Raw genomic sequence first — 24,939 nt, 5'->3', positions numbered from 1 at the left:
CCTTTTTAGTGCATAAAGAGCAGCATTGCCACTAGCAAGTCCCACCTTCAGCCCTAAGGCAGTTTTCTCCCATCTCAATAAATGGAACATACAATGGGGTTTTACACCAAGATGTTCCATTGCCCAGGGACGGGCAGGGGACAGATGCCTTTCTCTATCTCAACTGCCAAGAGGCCTTCTTTCCTCTTTTACTAATCCTCAACACAGACCCTTCACAGGTGTCAGGCTGGGGGAAGATCAAGTCTTTCCCTTCCCACGAGACCATATTTCAGACTATCTCATGGGGAGAAACCTTGGACAATACCTAGCTTTCCTAGACAGAGTTCCCTGCGACCTTCCACAGTGTATGTGTCCCTGGGTACTTGAGATTAAGAGAATGGTGATGACTTTTAACAAGCATGCTGCCTTCAGGCACTTGTTTAACAAAGCACATCCTGTACAGCTCCAAATCCATTAAACCTTGAGTCACCACAGCACTTGTCTCTTGCAAGCACAGGGTTGGGTGTAGGGTTACAGATTAACAGCATCTCAAATACAGAACAAAACGTAGTCTCTTATGTCTGCTTTCTATATAGACACAGTAACAGTCTGGTCTCTCTTTCTTTTCCCCACAATAATTCATTTATGAAATAAAACTATTGCTTTCTAAAAGACAATGAGAGTGAATATTTGTATATCTTAAATTGGGGAGGCTTTTCTAAACATGACACAAGAGTGAGAAGCTATTAAAGGAAAAACAGATACAGGTGTTATATTAAAATGCATAATTTATAAAAGTCATGAACTCCAAAAACATTCAAGCATCTGGAAAAAAACAGCCTGTTCCATTCTTGAGCAATACACAGAGCCCAGGGATGTGGTGCAATACTACAGAGGAGAAATTAAGTAAAAGGCTACTCCCAAAACAAAGGTAACAAGGTATTTTTCCCTATGCTACTCTAAAAATATAGGTGGCCAGGTCACTTCTCCTGACTGTCACTGACTGGATCTAGGTAAAAAATACAGACTGAGAGAGTTAGAGAGTTCTTAAACAAATCAGCCAGGTCTCTACTTGATTACAGTGCAATAAAGTTAGTCACTTGGAAACCATTCACAATGAATATGTGGAATTTCAAACCATATTTGAAATGGTGATTTATTTTTCAATATAAGTGGAGAGTCAAGCATAACCATATATGTTAAGAAATTCTCTTAACTTCACAGCCAGAGACCAAAGTCAGTTGGGGGTTAGAAGGTGGAGAGAGAATTCAGAGGAAATACAAAGACGAGAAGCATGTTAAACTTTTGAAAAAACTCCAAAACTGAAGATCACTGCCCTCAAAGTAATAAGGAAAAGGTAGAAAAAATAGTTTTCAGATCTACAATATGTGAACATTTTTAGTTCTCAAGAGGTCTAACCTAAAAATAATATACTTCACTTAAAATAGGAAGTCAAGTAAGGAAAAAGATGAGGAATTTAGGAAACTGAGGATGCAAACCAGAAGACAGGAGGTACAGCTTTCCAGGATGAAGGTGAAGAGTCATCCCAGAAGACACTGTGCAGTGAGTCTACGGATCTACCCATTCACAAGACCCATTTCTAAGGACAAAAACACTGAGGCTGAGAGAATATTCAATGTATTTTGCATATTGAGGGATTTGGGGAAGTAATGATGACTGGGTGCCTAGAATAAGTAAACAAAACTAAAAATAAAGTGATTAATAACTGCCAGGAAAACAAAAATGTTCTGTAAAAGTAAATATATACCACCTCTTTCAGCTGTATATGATATCACTAAAGACAAAATTATGTACAATGCATGTTAATTTATCACAAAATTAACCTAATTTTATATTGGGAGAATGAAATAAGGGCTTAGTGTGATTATCTGTGTGTGTGTTTGTGTGCGTGTGTGTGTGCGCGTGTGCGTGCACGTGCACGCGTGTGTGTGTGTTCTGGGGTAAGGAGCAGTGTAAGAAATGTAAATACTTCTCTTCCATAGGATGACATCAATGAATAATGTTTAAATGTGCTTTTTTATTAAGTAATAAATGTAAAATATTTTATTTGGAAACATTGAGATAAATGAAAACACAAAAATAGTTAAACATCTTAAAGTAGTTATATATAGGTGTCATGATGAGTTAGAAATGGAAATGCACTGTAATATTTTACCCTCAGAAGACACTATAGTTATTCTATAAGAAATATTTGCATGTATTATAGGAATATTTACATAGTATTTTATGAAAATATAAATTAAAATAAACCAGAATATTAAAACTTGGAAATAAATTTAAAACCAAAATGCTTGGCATTTCAGAAATTTTGGACTAGTTCCCATGCATCAGAAGCGACACTTTCCTAAGAACATCTCAATGAGCTTTCAAACAATGGCCATTAGAAAGCAACAGATTGCCGAGTTGCTTTTTGGGGGGTCAGGGGAAGTTTGTGGTGCAAAGGAGAAGGAAGTGTTGATATCTTATTTTCTTTTGTGCTAATTATAAAATTAGTGTTAAAAATATAAATTATTTATTGTAGAAAAATTACCAAAAATAGATTGCTAATAAGAAACAAAAAGGTAAATGACCAGTAACTTTGCAAAAAAAGTGCAGATATTCATAAACACATAAAAATCATAGCAAAATAGGATAGGTTTTCTAATCAACCTGGTAAATACTAAAACGTTTTATGACATGCAGAACTCTCCAGTGTTTGGAAAGCCCAGCATTCTGAACGTCAGCCTTTTAGAGAGGGCTTTGATAAGAACTATTAAAATTAAACATGTGATTTCCTTTTGATTAAGGTCAATTTTGCAAAGGATTTATCCTATGGATCCTCTTTACAGAATCCACTAATATATTTGTATGAAGACTTCCATTTCTGTATAAATATTAGCACAACAAATTAAAACACATAGTAACTACAGTGTCTTCTGAGGGTAAAATATTATAGTATATTCATATAGTAGAATATTTGCAACCTTTGAAAACAAAATGTGCTAATTTGGATTGGTATCTCAGACATATCATTAAATGGAAAGATAAAATTTCACAGTATTATATATTACTAAGATATAATCATTTTTGAGAATTTAAATATATATATATAAATATATATGTGTAGGTAGGTTTATATTGCAGGTAGGTTGATATAGAAATGGTAATTCTAAACAATAAGGGAATGTGCCTATGTTGTGTCAAAATAAAATTTGAAAAATTCCAAAATTAGGAACAAGTAGGTTGCTGCTCTAACTGCAACTTGTCAAATTTTAAAAAGACTAGTACAAAAGAAAAAGTATTCTCTTGAGAATGTTAAAGCTCAATATAAAAAAATCAGGTCAATATAAAAATACATGAAATATTATGAAGTAAAAAAAGCAAGTCAATTATCATTTCAAATTTGCTATGGTCAAATGCAGATTCCTAGTTTCTACCCCAAATTTTCTCCTATTAAATTTTCCTCTTAATAAAAGGTGTCACTATCCCCACACAGCTCAGACTTAAAAAGGAATCATTCTTCATAGGCTATGTAGGTTTTAGAGACTTAAGCAAGATCCTAATAGAAAACTGGCAAACTCTATTTCAGTTATTACAGTTTTTGTTTGTTATAGTATCTGATTGAGCTGGTACCTCCATATTACTCTTAATCTTCAAAAACACTCTCAATGCCATAAGCTTCCCATATAGAATTTAGAGTCTACCTCTTGATACCTTTGTTGAGATTTAATAAATTAGAGATTAGCTCAGAAAGAATCATAAAGATATGCTTTCATATTCTTGTAGATGATGTCCATTTAGGAAGGAATTCTCTAAAATTTTCTTTTCATTTTCATGGAATAACAAATAGCATTATGACTAAAACTTGTACAGTGGAGGCACAAAACTGTATAATAATCTTGGCATTATATATAGGGCCCCATGTAATCTACCACCCCAATCATCAGAACACTGTTGAAAGTGAAATAGCACTATTAACGCACTATTAACAATTTACAAAAATATGGTTAAACAGGCCTAACACAGGCTATTTTTTTTTTTTTTTTTTTTTTTTTCAGACGGAGTCTGGCTCTGTCGCCAGGGCTGGAGTGCAGTGGCCGGTTCTCAGCTCACTGCAGGCTCCGCCTCCCGGGTTTATGCCATTCTCCTGCCTCAGCCTCTGAGTAGCTGGGACTACAGGCGCCTGCCACCTCTCCTGGCTAGTTTTTTGTATTTTTTAGTAGAGACAGGGTTTCACCGTGTTAGCCAGGATGGTCTCGATCTCCTGACCTCGTGATCCGCCCGTCTCGGCCTCCCAAAGTGCTGGGATTACAGGCTTGAGCCACCGCGCCGGCCTTTTTTTTTTTTTTTTTTTTTTTTTTTTTTTTTCCGTATGTGGAGGGAGAAGAGGAAAGGTATTGAGAGGAAGTAACTGTGTTCTATGATTTTATTTCAGGCAACTTTGTTGTAAGAGTGTTTGATATAGTAGGTAACAGTTACTTGCCCGTTAAAACATGCATTCAATACTCTTCTGTGAAATAGATGTGCATCTGGGAATTTTGTAGATGAGGAAAGCAGGCATAAATATACTTATTTAACAAATGTTTGAAAATGATTAAAACAAAAGTTTTCTCTCCAAGACCAGTGATTTGAACACATCAAGGCATCCACTATATTCCTACCATTAATAATCTCAGTGATCCTTGACAAATTGCATTAAATGGCTAAGCTCTTTACAACTACGAGAAGAAAGGCTTGAACTAATTCACCTTTAACATTTTTGCTGGCTCCAAACACTTCCCGTCATTTAGAGTTATGAGTGTAATGACTTAGGTTCAATAGGTCAATTTTTATTAATAATAACAAGCAAAGTGATTTGACATTGCTCTTCTCAGCCCATTGGTATGTTTATATGATAATGTTAAGTGCCCTTTGAATGCTTGATAAAGAATACTTGAAAATCGTGATACTTTACTCATCACTATGATTTACATGTTTTTTTCATCTTATGCTTTCTTTTTCACTTTATGTGTGTATATAAAATATTCAAAGAAATGCATATGGATATGTCATGTAATGTATAATTATATTGAAATGATCTCATAGTTTATTTTACCAACCTATAACTATGCCTAGATATAAGGAGGACCCCAGAAAACTTATTCAATGTACAATGATTAAATACATTAGGTCTTGAACAGATGTGTGTGTGCTCCTGTGTACATCTGTATTTGAAAGGAAGAAAAAAGTGAAAAATCCTTGTCTCTCTACCTCCAGAAAAATATCCCCACTTTTGTTGATAGTTAACATGGTTCTCAACATTAAACCTAAAAATATTTAAAATACATCTACATAAATTGCAGACTATTTCACAATTATCTTCACATACAAGAAAACTACGTAAAAAACTACTAGAAAAATATATTGGATAAATTGAAATTACTATGGAAAAATCTCCTCACAATTTGCAAATTAATTAAAAATGTATTTAAAAAATAAAAATAATGAATGCATAAATTATGTTCATGTATTCAAGATACAGATCTTTTAAAATTCCAAATATTATAGATTTAAAGAATAATACAAGAATAACTGGCATTGCCTCATAGCTACATCTTAAATAATTGCATTGAGTGACAAACTGAGTTTGAATAATCTCATATATATATATGTATATATACATATGATTGTTGCAAAAGTAATTGTGAACTTTTCCATCATTTTCAATGACAAAAACCACAATTACTTTTTCACCAACCTAAAAATATTTGAATACACACACACACACACACACACATTAACATAGGCAGAGTTCATGATGTTATCCCAGCTAACTTAGCAATTAAGTGGCAGAATGTTTTTGAGACTAGATATATTCAGCACCAAAGTTATTTTCACTCATAATTCTGCACAATAATCAGAAGTAATTTTGCCAAGAATTGACACTCTATGAAAATATTTTTAAAATGTACCCCACAACTATCTTCATTAAATAATTCTTTGTGTTTTTAAATAAATATGTGATTTAAATACTTAAATATATCAATATAAAGTATATGACTAATTGGGTTTTTCATTTTTCTGTGTTTCAGATGCAGCTGTTCTCTTAGTTACATTGGCAGATTGTGTGTTGTCAATGTTGACTATTGCTTAGGGAACCAGAGTATATCAGTGCATGGCCTCTGCCTGGCCCTTTCGCACAATTGTAACTGTAGCGATCTGCAAAAATATGAAGGGAACATCTGTGAGATAGATACTGAAGACTGCAAATCTGTGTCCTGCAAAAATGGAACAACTAGTATACATTTAAGGGGATATTTCTTCTGCAAGTGTGTCCCAGGATTTAAAGGCAAGTCTTTTTTTCCTGATAAATTAAATTTTCTAGTAAATAATGTTGTTAATGTATTTATTTGATATATTTCAAATGTGTCTATTGATTGGTATTGTAGTGTGATTTCTTATTTGGCAAAGTAAAAAAAAAAATGCATTCACTTGAATAATAGGATTGCTTCTTTGGGCAATTTAATCTGACTACACAGCCTTGCTCATGCAAATAAGACTAATAAGGTCAGACTGAAGCATTGGGAATATGATGGTGTATGTCAAAGGTCTGAAGGGAAAAACAGGCAGCCATAAGCTCCAAATAATTTTGCCTAAACAGCTTAGCACTGCATTTCAACTTTCTGTTTGGCTGCATAAGCACGTGGAGTGAGCACATGGACAGTGTTTTCTAGTTTACGAATAAAATTTGGTTCAGTATTGTGTAGGTCAGTTTGATGCCCTGACATTTATAGCATTTAAGAAAAGCTAAAGTCACAAACGTACTATATTCTCTGTATGGTCATAGAAAACAAGATTCACAGTGTAGTAATAAGACAGCTTTTAACATTAAATATCAGAAATCAAGCATTCAAATTTAATTACTTGATATTTTTATGATTGGTCTTACATTGATATGACTATTTGTAATAATTTCAAACTTATCATTACCTTATAAAAATCAGAACAGTGACCATATGGAAAAACAATTACATTATCACTTATAAAACTTTTTTTTTAAGTTTTGTCCAATTGGCTATTCCATTTTATTAAGCAGACCCAATTCAAAAAGTTATTTGGATTTTCATCTTAACATGAAAAATATTTTCCCTGCTTGGTATTTAAAGTAATATGTTGAAGGTTTTGGAAGCAATTTAAAGATAAGTTCCAAAAATGGAAATTATGATATCATTGGAATAAATGTATAGCCATCCAGATTAGCTTTTTTAAGGCAAAAATAAATTTGAGGGCAAAAATTCTGGTAAGCTTGCTAAAAAGTTGGTCATGTTACTTCACATTCAAACATGTTCTAAGTAAAAATAAAATTGCATAAATGTGCTAGCATTGTTAAAATATAGGTGTCTGTCTTAGAAAATATATATATCATTTCTTTAACAATCTTCCAAATATCAGTAAATATATAAGTAAGTAGTAATTTTACATAAAATAAAGAATGAATTTCAGTCTGCATAATGTCATTACTAATAGAAAATGTAATTTGCCATAATCCTTTTGTATGGCTAAATACATGTATTTGCAAACATGATCAATGAGTCATCTATTATTTTATATATCAACTCTATATTGGTTGTACATTATATGATCATTAAATATATATTGTGTATAAACTATATAGTTTTACCACATATATACCTAATACTTATTATTGGAATAGAATATAAAATTGGTATGGCCTAGTTCTCTAGGTGGGGTTAAACCCTATTATGTTTCTATCACTTTTCAAATTAAACCCAACACAAGCTTCACAGGTCCATCTTATCAGCAAGGCCTGTATTTTCTATTGTGTCTTTTTTCTTTCCACTGAATTATAAAAAATCCTCTGACTTTCCTCAGTTCAAAATGTTCAGTCTTACTTCTAAACTCTTCACATAGTGAGAAGTAAAGGAACTGATCTGCCCAAACTTTCCCAGGGATGCAGAGTTAATCCCACTGAAAGCAGAATATTTTGGGGGAAGTTTAAAGCAGATGCCCCTCTTTCTCTCCAGCCCCCTTCTCCTCCTCTATCTGGTTCCTTCTATTAGTTGTGTCTCCCTTAACTTGAATTCTTCCCATCTGATTTCTCCCTTTCCACCTGGTTTTTCTCCCCATCATATATATGATCCTCCTCCTTCCCTTTTTCCTTTTCCTTTTGATTTCTCCTTGCTCTCTCCTTTCCCCCCTCCATTTGGTTTCTCTCCCTCCATCTCCACACTCATGTGCTTTCTGAAGGCATTCGTTAACATTTTAAAAACAATGTTACCATGGCTTTTATATCAAGTATAATCACCTTTTATTTCCTTGATCCCCATCACATTTTTGGAAATTTTAGGTTTATACTCAAATTTCCAGATTAAATGTCAGTCTCTGTATCTCTAGCCCAGAGGATCACAAACTTTATGTAAATAGAATCACCTGGAGGTCTTGTTGCAACACCAATTATTGGCCCCACGTTAGGAGTTTCTCATTTGGTAGCTCTAGCATCCAGTATGTCTGGGGTGATCCTTACACTGCTGGTCTGCAAACCACTTTAAGAAAACTGTTCTAAACCCAGTAAATTATATTAATTGAGAGAAGTTGTATGGATCCTAAGATGTAAAATTCACTTTTGAGTGTGAACTACCATGAAACAGAGCATGAGGAAAGCAGCTAGTCCAATCTTCTCTTCAGAAAACCGCTAATCTCTGGAGTTCTTGAAGACGCTGATGCATTCATTTGGTAAGGCCATATGCTTGAGTGAATCCTACAGGGTTTAAAACTGATTCCAATCAATTTTCTGAAACTCCCCAAAGGTTTTTAACTCTGGGAATAATTTCAAATAATGTGTTTTTTTCAGGTTATAACCTTTTTGCAATTCCAATGTTATTTATATCTATAGTATTTTAGTAATGAATTCAAAATTGATTTTTTTTTTTTTTTAGTTAATATTCTTCCCTTGTCCTTTTGACACTTTCAGCACCACTGTTCTCTAAAATTTTTTCATGGTCAAAATAAGACCATGTAAGTTTCTCATCCTTCTTGATTTGAGTAACCATCTTCTCATCTTACGTTTCTTATAATTGCCTTTATTACCAGAGAAGTCTAGGAAGTTCTCCTTTAACCAATAGGAGGATTCAAGTTCTTAGACAACATCAAGCCCAGCCGTTTCCTATTTGAGATAAGACTGAGATAAGTCTTATTGGTAGATTTGCTTGTTTTCATCTAATTTCCATGAGGCTGCTATCCTAAAGCAAACTCCTTTTCTGCTACAGTCTTATATATTATAAATTTGACTTGCAAATCTTTGTGATTCTATTCTCTAAAATGCCAGCCAGTCAATTTTATTCTATTTTTAGGTCTAAGTTACCTGGGCAACACAAAAACGTTTAAATTCCAGGATTTTTTTTTTTTTTTCCCCATGGGCCCTTTCCTTTCCTTGTCTGCTAACTTTTATTTCTGTAGAAGTGTAGTAGTATGTTTCAACCACGTTTGCATTTCAGCTGGAACCCAGCTTCCACTATACAGTGCCAATTATTGATGCCTAATTTTCACTGTTCTACTATATTCCTTCAGGTTATAGTTTCATTTTCCCCAAAGCAGTCTATAAGTACCTAGAGGGGGTGGCGGGAAAGGAATTATATACAAAGAGAGAAACTTCTAAGTGACTTCGAACTTCTAGAGCACTCACTGGAGTGATTATACTGCCCAAGACTATCTTGTCCGCATTAGAGTTGAACTACTTTATAGTGGATATTCAAAACTGACTCAGTTGGTAAGATTTTTACCCTTGATTGCTTCCTTCTGCATTCCAGTCTCTATACTTTGAACAGACATTGAATTAACCTAGACGTTATAATCACCAATGCTGTTAAGACCTCATGGATAGTTTTACAGAAAATAAATTTATAGTGTAGCCTATTTTGTGTTGTGATCTTTTAAAAACAACAATGCACAAACACCATTGCTTTTATATCTTATATAATTGCTTTTATTTTGTATATAATGTTTTCTTTTGTAATTTATGCCTAAGAGGGGAAAGTAGGAGATATTATATAAGCCTGTTGCTTGTATTCATGGTTTTCCCCAAAATTTGATGTGATATAGTCGTCTTCCTTCAGAAAAATATGTTGTTTTTAGTAACTGGGGTTGTGCCTTAAAGTCACTGTTTTTTTGTTGGTATCACTTATCCAAGCATATTCTGTCTCTCATGGAGCTGCATGTACATCCCTCTCTTCATAAAATATTCCATTAACCTTTTGTGTCTGCTCAGGGCTTTCAAGATGTATTGTAGGATCACATCAAGCTCAATTTCATCACTCTGCACTATGTTCAGCCATACTGGCTCTTAAACCACTCATCCAGTGGCTTAAGATCTCTAATGTAGGTAGAAGCAGTATCCCACTCTTTCGATGTACTGAGAATTCAGCTTCTCATGAAAATGAGCCTTATCTTCGAAGCAACATAACTCTTTTCGTAGAGTCCAAGATGAGTCACCACAGAGCTGATCTGTCTCTAGGAGTATGCATCCCTAAATTCCCAGAGATGAGCTCCTGGAGCATTTTCCTTTAGTTTTTGTCAACTTCCTAACCATTCATGTCATGGAAAGAACAACCTCCCTTACAAAATGTTAACAATGGATTTCATGTACATATGTTTATAACCTTCCTTTTTAAAATAACACGTGAATGTTGGCCATTAGTATATATAAATAAGATAAATATACAACCTCACTTTTTATGGCTTCAAAGTATTTATTTAAATGAATGCACCTAACTTGAAGAAAATTGCTAAATCAAAAAAAACGTGAGGGGTTGTTGATTTGGTACAACCAAATTATCTGTGCTCATTTACACTCCAACCAACAGTGTGTAGGAGGACCATTTGGTTTGTACCTTCACTATGCCAATTATTAATCATTATGGTTTTGACTTTCCTCCACTCTTATGTATCAGATTATATCTCATTTTGATTTTCACTTCTTGCAGCAGCAAAAACAAGGTCGAGTGCCTACAATGTGAAATTTTTACAGGCTCTTTACCATTTTTTCCTGAGAAGTGTATCTTACTTAGTTGCTATTGTTCTTTATAAATTTAAAGATATAACTTTTCTTACTATTTCTAGAGAGAATTATATCTACACATAAAGGTAGTTTTTATTTTCTTTTTATTATTTACTTAATCGGTATTATGTTGCTGTTTAATACCATTTGATCAAGTTTCTAAGACAACGTACAATATTAATGGTGAGAGTAAACATCCATTTTTTGTTCCTGAATTTCAAAGGACTTTAGTTTTTGTTACCATTAAACATGGTGTTGGCTTGGTATTAAGGATATTATAAATAAGGTATCATTTCTAACTTAAAACACCTTAAATAAGAGTAGAAGGGGAATTAATAATTTAGCACAACAGCTGTTTAATAAACTGACACTTTACTTTCATAATTTTTAAAGATTTTGCAAATTACACACAGTCATGCACTAACAATTTTGGTCTTTTAGAGGTGTTTATTAGAAGTTTTGTTTATGGCCTTACAATCTTGTGGTGACTTTATACAAAGACATGGAAAGTACTTCTGACTCTAAACTCTAAAATATTTTAAATGAAGTGGGTTAAATCATAATGGTTACACAAATTATGAAAAATCCTTAGGATTTGCTAAGAATCTGCTAACGTATAATACTGGAGTTACTTATAATACTCACATTTAAAAGTATAATTGTCATAGAATAACAGTTCAATGATATGTAAAATTCTAGCTATTCCAATAAAAAACTAATAAAACAGGAGAAAAACATATAGACATGAGATAAAGATAAAAAAATCAAATTTTTTTATCTTTTGTATTTTCTCTTATAATAGCTAGACTTTTCTTCATATCATTGTTATTTTCAAGAACTTATTTTCGTAGATTTATTCTCAAGGTTTTCTCTGCTTTTTGTTTAATACTTTATATGTTTAATGATAGAATCCTTTATCTTTACTAAACTTTACAATGCATTGTTCTTTGTGTTCTTTAACTTTTTTTTATTTTTTGTTAACCCTTAGTCAATTTATTATTGTCTTTGTTGTTTAATAATAACAAGTTTGGAGCTACAAATACTTTGGGTGATGTTTTGCCTATTTTCTAAAAATATTAAATTAAAGTTTCTTATTTGTACTATTTTCTAAAGAGATTGTTATTTCAGACTTGATTTTCATTTCCACTTATGAGTTAATATGGCATTTGAAAGAAAAGGCTTCTAAATTTACTTGGCAATACTTTTTACTCTTTTGATACTTTTTTTTCAGTGTTATTGTATCATTAATAAAGAATAGGATTACTAATCATTGCTTTTTGGTATATTTTTGCTCTTCCTTTTTTTGAAAAATACAGAAATGTAAAATTTCTTATTATTCTTCCAGTTGTAGAGAATTTCTAGCAACTACCAAGAGGACTGAAACGAAGGGTGCTGAGAAAAATTCCTAAAGTTTGGCAGAAATACTGCTATGATTTGTTAGTAATGTGTGAATTTAGGAAGGAGTTAGGAACGTTGGATTCCTATAACTCATCTGTTATGCTTGGCTTAGCATGTGATAATTTTTGAATAGTGCTTGGATATTTGGAAGAAATTTACCTCATGCATATACTTTAAAATGTCTTTTTTCTGTGATATATATACCAGGCTGGGGGTAAGAATTACCTGAATAAATTTTTCTGAAAGCAGTATTTTGATGCTACCTCAAATATAACATATCCACATATTTGGGAGTAGTCCTCAAGAAAAAAAGGCAGTGTTTCAGTCTATATACCATACTGCCATGTGGTTTTAAAGTATAGCAAAATGTTGGAAATTTGAGTATACAACATTTACATATATTTATAATAAACATAAATGTATATACATACACATAAACCCAATATAAATGAGTTAGAGGTCCTCATGCCAGTTGGTTTTAAGAAGTTTCCAATAGTTCTAAAATTGTGTCTTTTAAATTTTGAGCTGTGTTATTTAGCATATTCTTAAAAGTTTCTTATCTTGTTTATTTTAATCCATTTTCATATAAAATAAGCATAGTTTCTTATTTAACAACTATTTATAGGATAATACTTCTGCCTTTATCTTTTATTTGGAGACCTCACCTACTTTCCTTTTATGTAGTTAGTTTATATTAAGGTTTAAATATATGCCTATACTATTTGTTTTTTTATTTGTTTCATCCATTCTATGTTGTTTTTTTTTTTTATGTATTCTTTTTGACTGATTGTCAATCCAATTTCCTCTTTATTGATATTTACACTTATTTTTACTACTCTTTAAGTGCTTAACCTAGGGAATGCAATACTTTTAATTAGCTTGCCATATTTCAATAGAAATTGGTACTTGTTAAACATTCCACACAAGGTAAGGGTCATAAATATTTAACTGCATTTAATCCCCTTCACATATATATACATACGTATTATTCCATATATCTTTAAAAGAGCAGGAGACATTGTTATTTTATACATCCAATATTAGATTTACCCACATTGTATTATTTTATTGCCCTTATTTATCTCCTACATTTGTGAAATTCCAACTAGTGTCTTTTGCCATATGTATGGTAACTTTTTAAGCAGTGTTCGTGTGTTGAATTCTCCACTCTCTAATTACCTCTTTCTTTCACCTTCATACTTAAAAGATGTTTGATGGTAGGAGGTCAATATTAAGTAAAATGAAAAAACTGTACCAAAACATATACACACACACACGTGCGCGCGCACATATATGTGTGTTTGTATCTATGAACATATATATACATATGGGTTTGTTTGTACCTATCTTGTATTCTTAGTCCTATAATAACTTTGACTCCTCTTTGTCCATTCCTATATATGTTTTAAAGCACACGCTGGTACAAAGACTTTAGTGGAAGACTCAGACAACTATAATACAAAATATTTCCCATATTTTTTGTCAGAACTTGAGCTATTCACTCCATCTCTGTATTTATAGGATTCCCTCAGACATAAGTTTGTCATTTCCTACAGGTCATTTATATTCCTTACGTTCTGAAAAACAGGAAATCGAAAGAGGGCTAGAGATATTTAACAAATTTAAAACATCCAATATTTCAAGACAATTATTCTGCTATATAATTTTCATTTTATTTAACAACTAATACATATTTAGTCCTATTAATAGAATACTGTTCTAAACAATGTCTGATGAAATTATTGATGAAACCAAGGAAATAAAGTTGGGCATTATATTTTTGCCTACTTTGATCTCAGAACTTTGAGTGTACTGAAGGCTAATCTAACCAAATAGAATATGGGAACACTAGAAACGTTTTTGAAAGGTAATATTAAAGAAAAGGTTTTGGGAGAGAGAACAGTTTTTCTTCACTTTGGAAGATTCTTATGTGTCCTTTGTGAATTTAAATATTTAAACATCTTCCCATAAAAAGGCAAAAAAACGAAAATTAAGCAGAAAATTTGTGACTTTTTAAATGGCAAAGGAATTACAGACTCATGGAAAGTAGAGTGTGTTATTACAATTAGATGGCAGCTCTTTAGTAAGACACATGTTTTTTTTTTTCATAATCTGATTTAATTCTAAATTGGTTTCCCCCAAACTCATTAAAATGCAAAAGCTATACAAAACATTGTTTGCATAATTATAAAATAATTTCCTAAATGTTGCATTTCAGGAAGAAAAAGGTTATGTGCAGGAATTTAATTAGTGATCTGGCAACACAAAATATTTGATGTTGGTTCTAATTGTATGCACATCTGGGATTTTCTCCAAAAGAACCACATTTTCAAAGGTTAAGCATTTATATTAAAGTGTTATAAAATAACCATCTTGGGAAGTGACCCCAAGGGAAATGACCGAATATATTCATCATAACATGAAGTATTTGTAATGATATGTTTAGCATTTATGCTGAGCCCATTTCTATACTGTAGAGTATTCCAAAGTAAATGGTAGTAAAATTATAAGTGTGAGCACCATTCATTCTGTACCAAAGTAGCTAAAGGAGACTTGGTTTCTGATTCTGCTTCATCTAAATATAAAATATTTTTTTTCAATTTTCCCATTATTTGTGTGTAGACATTCTATTTCCCCTCTGTATACCTGCCCTATTTTACTATTAGGAGAAATACTGCAAGGATCTTGAGCTTCCTGGGGGAAATCCAGTATATTAGTATAAGGTGATAACATTACTGAGCCCAAGACTTTTTAAAGCTGCTCCAGGCTTTACGTAATTTCATTTTCTTACACATTCCCATTGAATTTAAAAGAATCCCATTAAGAAATCAATCAACAATACAGCACCCATACAAATGAACAAAGGCAAAACTAAAACCCCATTCACTACTTTTAAAATTAGTTTTTCAATTACCTGCTTTTAAATCAAATATCCAGCAGCCCAAGACCACAGATAATTTTTAAATATGGGGTTTTAATTTTAATATGAATTTACACAGCATAACTAAGTAGCATATCACTGAGACTTTATTTTGATAGCTTGTTTTTCTTCCCTTTTTATTGAGAACATTTTTATACTCTCAAGGAAAGAATTACTGTTCTTTGGGTAGAATCTTTGGTATTCATTTCTGTGACTCTTATGTACATAGATAATATAATTTCATCAACATTAAAGACATCACATGTTAAGTTTTGAAGATATATGTATATTTCTATGGGTTACTGGTCCTGATTTTTAATCCAACACATGTAGAAATGTATTTTTAAAATTTTAATCAAGAATCTGTCTTGGTGGATCATCAATGTCTTTTGCCTGTGGTATTAGAAAATGCAATATTTGAGCTGATTCTTGAAAGTTGAAAGTGATGAAACTGAGTCTTCCAATAATCCATGAAGTTCAAGGTAACTGTAAACAAGAAAGAAGTTAGAAAAAGACAAGTCTACATTTGGCAGAGATTGAGATAATGTACAAGAGACCAGCTTGTTAATTTGGAAGTGTGATCTATGTATACTGTATAATTATTTTAATTATCAAGCAACTGAGAAATAACTACATGAGAGCAAATGAGAATAGACACTAAAATGAACAAGTCTAAGTATGAAAGTGATACATTTCCAATCAGACTTAATTTTCTGGCGGCAAATTCTAACATAATTTTTGTGTTTAGATTTTTTAAGGCATAATATGGAAGTGATTGGTTAGAATTTCCCTTCTGTGACCTGGTAGCTTTGCTAACCCAGGAAAATGTTGGTGTTAACCTAGGCAACCTCACAATGGGTGAAGGCCAAAATAATCAGTGAACTCCCAATTTGGTCACCCTCCAGAGTACTGATACATGTTGTGTAAGTTCCTACAATACCTGGGGAACTTTTTCTCCTGATTTTTCACACCATTATAAGTTAAATGATGTAGTTGTCAAATTTCATTCTCTTTTTAACAGATACCAGGTTAGCTCTGCATTTATAAAATTCAATGTGATACGACAGTAATATTTCTGAATGTGTACACTTAGGACATTTTCTATCATTTAATACAGTCCTATTTGTTAACACTATACAATTTATATTTTTGTAGTTTTTAAAATTTATCTGAAAATGTTAATTTGCAGCTGCATTATATAAACAGCCTCCAAAAGCTACTGAAGGAAAGTACCTTTCCAAAATGATCATTTTTATGAATAGAAGATAACATGGCTTTTCTTGCTTTTAGGGCACTTCTTAAAAGATTTCTAATCTGTACAATTTTCAAAAATGCTGACTAAATGTAAAAAGCATTATAAAACAGCATCTAAAAATGCAAGAGAGGAAAGATACATTTTTGCATTCCTCAGAAAACTATGTGATTTCTCTATCTTTTATTATTTTTGCTACAATGTAAAGGTGATACTGCCCAGCTCTCATAAATGAGAAATTGTCTTTAATTTAAATTCCATGGAAAAGAGAAAACAATGGCAAATTATTCATAGTAAAATAGCTGGAAAATACAATTGCAGAGTAAAATTTCACATAATTAAGCCACAAAATGTAGCAGAAAATAACACAAACACAATCCTCAAAGGGTTTATTTGATGTTTTAATTTTTAACATATATTTCTCAATTGTGTAAAAGATCCCGCATATCAACAATAAGTTTGAAAGCTTCCATTACATGTCATTCTTTTTTTCATTTTTCCAGGGAGGACCTTTAATAGAAAACCGTAGCCAGAAAACATCAAACACTATAAATATGCACGTGCTTAAAAAAGAAGGAAAATAGATTTATTTGCTTTTAAAGATATTTTATTGTTTTTATTTAGTTAAAAATAGAATACCTCTTGTTATATGAACACTATGTAAAAATGCAAATTAATCAGATGTTATAAGTTACAGGATAATCTAAGCTTATTGCTCCAAACAGTCTTTCAATAGTTGGATATTTTTAAATATGCTTTAACAAAATTATGTATTATACATTCATCCTTCCATTCATCTGTTAATAACCTGTTTATTCTTCAATACTTGTATTTACTTACCTTGGAACAAGGTATCCAGTATAATGAGGCCATAGGGATGAATTATACATTTAAAACCATTTAGCTATGTTGTGCCTTTTCTTATTTATACCCCAAAAATGAATGATGATTGGAGTTATATTAGTTAAGTTCAAGCTGAATAGATCTGTAAGCCAGGATATTTTCAGAGAAGCATAGATGGATTCTCATTATATAGTATTAGATAATATTTATTATAATAGATATTAACTTTTCAATTTTAATAGTTATAAGCATACATGGTAAAAATAATTTTTAAAATGATATTTTTTCTTATGGTCTACTTAACAGCTTCTGACTTTTTAAAAATCATCTGCAAAAAAAAAAATGCAGTAGCTTTTTTCATATGGTAACTGAGACAGGTAAAACAAATGGCAGAAGCAGGATTTTCACCTAAGTTATTTTTAGCCAAATAAAAAGCACAAAATTTGGCCAGACTTCTTTTTGAGAACTTGGATTTTCTGTTATCTGGTAGCCATTAGTTTTCTCAAAGTGTGTAATGGCTAGGGCGCAGCCTACAACACGAACCTAGCAAGAGAACAGAGGCTAAATGGAGCTCACAGTCACACAGGAAATGTTCCATTTCAGTTCTTGGCAGGTGAGAAAGCAATGGCTCCAGATATCTTTCAACTCTTCCAGGAGTACTGGTGCATTGTATTGATGGAAAACATTGATAACATTCAGTCTATCGAGTCTAGATCACGTAAGATTTTAATAGTGGCCACAGAAATGGCAAGAAAATTAAAATAAAAATAACCTGCTATTTTGTAAACAATTATTTAGATTGTTCAGATTTCTGCTCATACAAATTAATTCGCTTAATATAAAAAGCTGAAATGCGGCCCATAAAAATTTGCGGCATAAACCAAAATAGAAACTAATATTGACACTGAAAAGTATAATTCTTTATGAGATCTGCTAGAGATGAGAGAAGCTAGCTTGACACAAATATTTTCTTAAAAAGGCAAAGATACTGTGAAAAAAAGGTTATTAAATGAGACCAAAGTAAAAATAAATAGCCACTCAAATAAAATTGGAGAAAAGTAGCGTTAATATAGTAACTCTATTTTACTATTGACATAGTAAAATAATCTCCATTAAAATCAGTAAAGAATGGGATTAGTATTACAAATGTCAGGTCTATAATATAAGAAGGGAATTTAGAATCTTTTAAATGTAAAGAAAATAGAAAAAGTAAAATATGTTATTAACAAATAGTCATGACTGTGAACTGCCAACATATTGATAAATGTTGCTACTAAATGCTAACAAGTAAAAATCAAAAGTAAGACATAAAACTAATTTCTAATCCATATAAACAACTGATATTATCATTTGGAATTGTAAAATAAATATCAGTGTATCTGGTTTAACATCATGAGCTGAAATATTTTTTACAATAAAAATAAAATTATTGCAGAATGAGACTTGTTCTTTTTAAAGTTCAGTGCCAAAAAGATCAAGTAGAACATTAGTTATGGAGTTCTGATAGGAAAAACATTAACTAACAAATAATATTGAGGCATATTATTTTAATTTTGTGGGCAAAAAGAAAAATTAGTATTGCTTTGGATAGTTGAAAGTGTGATACATTAACAAATATCACATTTTTAAAATAATGCATTTTGTAAGTAAAATGATAGACCATGTCTAATAACATATAAACAGTCATTAAAATGACAAATTTTAGGGTGTGGATGTATATATACTTAATTTTGCCTACCTGAAAAATGAATGGCATTTGGGGAAAATGTGCTAAATTACATGAAACTCTTTGAGAAATGCAACAATTTGAGAAACTCTGCAGACTGAACCATTTAACTGTACAAATAAGACCAATAGTCAACAGTATACAAATGCTACTATATTTAGTAATGGAAAATATTATAGGTATACAGCAATGAAGTAATACTAAGAAAAACATTGTACCTAGAACATAAAATGTGCATGTCTTTACGGAAAGCCATTATTAGTGAGCTATTTTGTTAATACCTGTAACGTCAATTATTGATACTAAAAATGTATTATCTCATTTACCCCAGAAAGTATGAAATGTTTACAGTGTTTATGAAAAATTGGCTATATTTTCCAAGTTAAGTTTTCTGTTCTCTAATCATTTAGTATAATTTGAAAATTAACATTGCACATAACAGCATACTTAAAAATTTGCTCGTGTTAACAACTTATTTTTGTTTTACTTTCAAAACTGTTACTATTTTTTCTACTTTTAGACATTTTAAGAGCCAATGTTATGTTTTTATTTAATTTTAGTTCATTTTGCTATTCAGTATATTGTTAGAAATTTGTTGAATTGTAAATTGATACTTTATATAAATGTATGATGTACAAAGCAGTGTTTTGAGTTATAAATAGAATGTGGAGTAATTAAATCAAACTAGTTAACATATCCATCACCTTAAATATTTAATACGTTTGTGATGAGAACATTTGAAATGCACTTTCCTAGCAATTTTGAAATGCATTTAATACTCTATTATTAACCTATATGCACCATACTGTGCCACAGAACTATATATATATAATTTTTCCCTCCTGTCTGAAATTATGTATTCATTAATCATCACCCACCCCTGCTCAAATCCTCCATCCTCTGTAACAGCCACTCTACTGTTTCTGTGACTTGAATCATTTTAAATTCCACATATTAAGTGTTCATTTCAGTACTATTCACAATAGCAAATATATGGAATCAACCTATTATTCATCAATAGATGAATGTATAAAAAATTGTAACATAGACACACAGTTTAAATATGTGTAAATTACCCAAATACTATATAAAATTAGAAATACAAAGCTATAGGTAAAAACTAGGAGACATATTTATCTAGAAATTGAGTTTTTCTAGAGAAAAACTTATAGAACCCGGTTGATCTGTTATTAGCTTTCAAAAGAAGTCTCCAATGCCATTAGCATTCAATCCACACCTATTCTCTTTATGATATGATGCCTAGTAGAAATATATGGTTTTCTCTCTCATGCTATGTGTGATTATCAAGGCTTTATCCTTTCTTGGTTGAGATTTCAAGTAAAATACTGACATATGCAAGAATGATTACACATTGAAATGTACATTTATGTGATCTTTCAAAAGTGTGCAGCTGCAAACATTCACAGAGTTATATTGAGAGTGATCTTTCTGAAATACAAGAAAATAACATAATGCACAAGCTCAGGACACTATTTGCAATGTTCAAAACTGTATTTCAAAGTCTAATTTTCAGTGACTAGGCAGAGACTTTAATTATTCCACAATAAGAACTACATACATTGTGAGTTATAGAAGGAAATTAGTATTATAGTGAAAATGCTTCTGAAATATTCTGTTGAATATTAACATTTATCTTTAATTTTGCTAGTTTTACTTACAAGTACTACTTCTAATAAGAGTAGTTGAATATCAAATTAATATACTTGAAATAGAAAACAAAATGTAAGTGATTGTTAATATTGTTACTTAATGAGAGGTGGTATAGATAATATTCCAGATTTTCCAACAATCACTTTATTAATGATATATATGTACATATACATGTATATGACCAAAAAAAAAAAAAAAGCTTACCTCAATAGTTGTTATTATTTCTTTTTTTTTTCGAGACAACATCTCACTCTGTTGCCCAGGCTGAATTGCAATGGCAGGGTCCTGGCTCGCTGCAACCTCCATCTCCTGGGTTCAAGCAATTCTCCTACCTCAGCTTCCTGAGTAGCTGGGATTACAGACATGCACCATCATACTCAGCTATTTTTTTAAAATATATTTTTAGTAGAGACAGGGTTTCACTTTGCTGGTCAGGCTGGTCTCGAACTCCGCTGGTCTCCAGATCAGGTGATCCGCCCACCTCGGCCTCCCAAAGTGTTGGGATTACAGGTGTGAGCCACCGCACCCAGCCAGGTGTTGTTATTTCTATGTATCAGATGAAGTAATATCATAAAATAGCACTAGGAATTGTAATTTTACATTACAGGTATGTGAAAATCACATCCCCCACAGACCAAATTAAAAAACTGAAATCATGTAAAAATGACTTAGAAATATTTATTAAACCTAAATTCATAAGAAAAAATTACAGGTACAGATATTTATGATATAAATTGTACAGCATTAATTTGTTAGTATAGCTTGAAACTAGCATTCTGTGTGAAATGTCCGGGTGCTCAAATAGGTAACTTCACTATTAATAATTTCCAAGTGCCTCTAATTAGCTATCATATCTTGAAAATGTATATACTACATAAAAACTAAAGTTATAATTCACCCAACACGTCTGATACAGACATTTGTTTTTGAGAATAAACACATTTCCTAGTGAGAACACTTAGTAGTTGTGCAGTGCTGGAGGTGGTGTGGATGGCAGAATGGAAGGAGGGGCTGAGTGAAGGGATGTTAGGTTGACTAATGAGTCATTGTGGATTGGAAGAGTGGCTAACAAAATGGAAATTAGTAACATTCTTTTAGAGATGATGTTTAGTAGGTAGGGGAAGTCAGTTAAGTCTAAAATAAAGCTCCTCTGAGAAGAGAAGAAATAATACAAATCTACTTCTTTTATCCAGTAATTTAATAAATGACTTTATAAGAGGATACTACAAAAAAAAAAAATAACTGGTTGCTACCCTGGGTCTATTACCAAGTGATACTGAAAACGCTCTAGGAAAGCCTCCTTTCCTCACGTATTCATTATTTCAGAGATTGTCTTCTAGGAAAATTAAATAATCTGAGGAACTCCTGTATTTTCTGGGCTGGTGAATGTCAAAATTATAGAATTGAAATCATATTATGAAAAGAATGAACACGTTATATTTTTATAAAATCTTTAGCAAGATGTAAACAATCAAGATGTCACATAAGAAAGGTTTATGTAAGTCTACATTTAAAAAAAATGGGAAGGATTTATGTTGATTTTAACATGATGCCAGAATTATTTAAAGGATGCTTGATGAGTACTGAAAATAAAAAAGTTTATTCACTCACTTATTCATATATTCACCCAACCAAATATTATCAGTTGTAATACTACTTGTCAGACATGTAACTATTTTGGGGGAATGGTTAAGAAAAACAAAAACAAAAACAAAAAACAGATCAACAAAGAAAAAACCTGTCTTCTTTTAGGAAGCCAACATTTTACTAGAGAAAACAGAAATATGTAAGTTAGGGAAAGTATAGTGTGATACCTAATGTTATCACTTGCTACAAAGGAAAATAAAGTGGGACAATAGAAGATATGGTGAGTAGAAAGCTATTTTAGATTGATAGCAAAGGGAGAATTCTAGGGAAATGACATTTAAGCAGAGATCTAGATAAGATAAATAACTATGAGAAAGTCAGGGGGAAAGTAAGTTGCAGGGAGAGCTAGCCCTAAGCAAAGACATCTTGAGGTACACTGGTACCATATTTGTTTTTTTTTTTTTTTTTTTTTCTCCCATGTTTTAGAGCCAGAGCCTTGCTCTGTTGCCCAGGCTGAAATGCAGTGGTGTGATCTTGGCTCATTGTCAACCTCAACCACCCAGGTTCAAGCAATTCTCTCGCCTCAGCCTCCCAATTAGGTAGGACTACAGACGCATGCCACCATGTCCAGCTAATTTTTTTGTATTTTCAATAGAGACAGGGTTTAGCTGTGGTGGCCAGGCTCTTCTCAAACTCCTGACATTAGGTGATCCACCTACCTTGGCCTCCCAAAGTGCTGGGATTACAATCATGAGCCACCGCGCTGGGGCACAAGTACTGTGGCCAGAATTCATGGGTTCTTGGTCTCACTGACTTTGAGAATGAAGCCACAAACCCTGGCCATGAGTGTTACAGTTCTTGCAGATAATGTGTCGGGAGCCTGTTCCTTTTCATGTTTCGACATGGTTCGAGTTTTTTCCCTCTGGTGTGTTCGTTGTCTCGCTGGCTTCAAGAGTAAAGCCGCAGACCTTCACCATGAGCGTTACAGCTCTTAAGGTGGCGCATCGGCAGTTGTTCATACTTCCCATCCAGAGTTCTTCATTCTTTCCAGTCCGTTCATAGTTTTCCCTGGCCTCAGGAGTGAAGCTGTAGACCTTCCCAATGAATGTTATGGCCTCAGGAGTAAAGCTGCAGACCTTCGCAGTGAGTGTTACAGCTCATAAAGGCAGCATGGACCTAAACAGTGAGCAGCAGCAAGATTTATTATAAAGAGTGAAAGAACACAGCTTCCACAGTGTGAAAGGCAACCCAAGTGGCTTTGCAAGCTAGAGCAGCCTGCTTTTATTCCCTTATGTGTCCCCACCCACATCATGCTGATTGGTCCATTTTACAGAGAACTGATTGGTCTGTTTTACAGAGAGCTGATTGGTCTGTTTTGATGGGGTGCTGATTAGTGTGTTTACAATCCCTGAGCTAGACACAGAGTGCTGATTGGTGCATTTACAATCCTTTAGCTAGACACAGAGTGCTAGACATAAAAGTTCTCCCAGTCCCCACTAGGTTAGCTAGATACAGAATACTGATTGGTGTATTTACAAACTCTGAGTTAGATACAGAGTGCTGATTGGTACCTTTACAATCTTTTAGCTAGACAAGGGGTGGTAGACAGAAAAGTTCTCCAAGTCCCCACTAGGTTGGCTAGATACAGATTACTGATGGGTGTATTTACAAACCTTGAGGTAGACACAGGGTGCTGATTGGTGTATTTACAATCCCTTAGCTAGACATAAACGTTCTCCAAGTCCCCACTAGACTAAGGAACCCAGCTGGATTCACCCAGTGGATCCCACACGGGGACTGCAGGCACAGCTGCCTGCCAGTCCTGTGCCCTGCGCCTGCACTCCTCAGCTCTTGGGCAGTTGATGGGACCTGGCGGTCATGGGACTGGGTGCTGTGGCGCAGGGAGCGGTGCTCGTCAGGGAGGCTGGGGCAGTGAGCAGAGCAGGAGCCCACGGCGGGGGTGGCGGTGGGGAGAGGCTTGGGCATGGCAGGCTGCATGTCCTGAGCCCTGCCCCGCAGGGAGGCAACTGAGGCCTGGCGAGAATTCGAGTGCAACGCTGGTGGGCCGGCACTGCTGAGGTACCCGTCACACCCTCTGCAGCTGCTGGGCCTGGGTGCTAAGCCCCTCACTGCCCAAGGCTGGTGGTGCCGGCCAGCAGCTCTGAGTGGGGGCTGCTGAGCCCATGCCCACACTGAACTTGTGTTGGCTCACTAGCGCCACAAGCAGCCCTGGTTCCTACCCGCGCCTCTCCCTCCACACCTCCCGGCAAGCAGAGGGGGCCAGCTCCAGCCTCAGCCAGCCCAGAGAGGGGATCCCACAGTGCCGTGGCGGGCTGAAGGGTCCTCAAGCGCCACCAGAGTGTATGCCAAGGCAGAGGAGGTGCTGAGAGTGAGGGCTGCTAGCACATTGTCACCTCTCCGTATCATATCATGCAACATCTTATAGGACCCTCTTAGAGCCATGACTGACCAAGAGTAAATCATGACATCAGATACTATTTGAATAAAAC

At 33.4% G+C, this 24,939-nt stretch overlaps 1 protein-coding gene across 2 annotated transcripts in view; it reads left to right on the top strand.

Moving 5' to 3' along the window:
- Positions 1-24,939, top strand: part of EYS (eyes shut homolog) — a 2,089,174-nt gene that overhangs the window by 424,175 nt on the left and 1,640,060 nt on the right. For both annotated transcript variants that reach the window (XM_033217548.1, XM_033217547.1), the window contains one exon: positions 6,051-6,307. In XM_033217548.1, coding sequence (XP_033073439.1) covers positions 6,051-6,307 — 257 coding nt within the window. The remainder of the gene's footprint in view (positions 1-6,050; positions 6,308-24,939) is intronic.

The sequence above is a fragment of the Trachypithecus francoisi genome, unplaced genomic scaffold (genome assembly GCF_009764315.1).
Source record: "Trachypithecus francoisi isolate TF-2019V2 unplaced genomic scaffold, Tfra_2.0 Lachesis_group10, whole genome shotgun sequence".
Classification (NCBI taxonomy): domain Eukaryota; kingdom Metazoa; phylum Chordata; class Mammalia; order Primates; family Cercopithecidae; genus Trachypithecus; species Trachypithecus francoisi.
The sequence above is the reverse complement of the archived record's forward strand: the minus strand, read 5'-3'. Positions and strand labels throughout refer to the sequence as shown.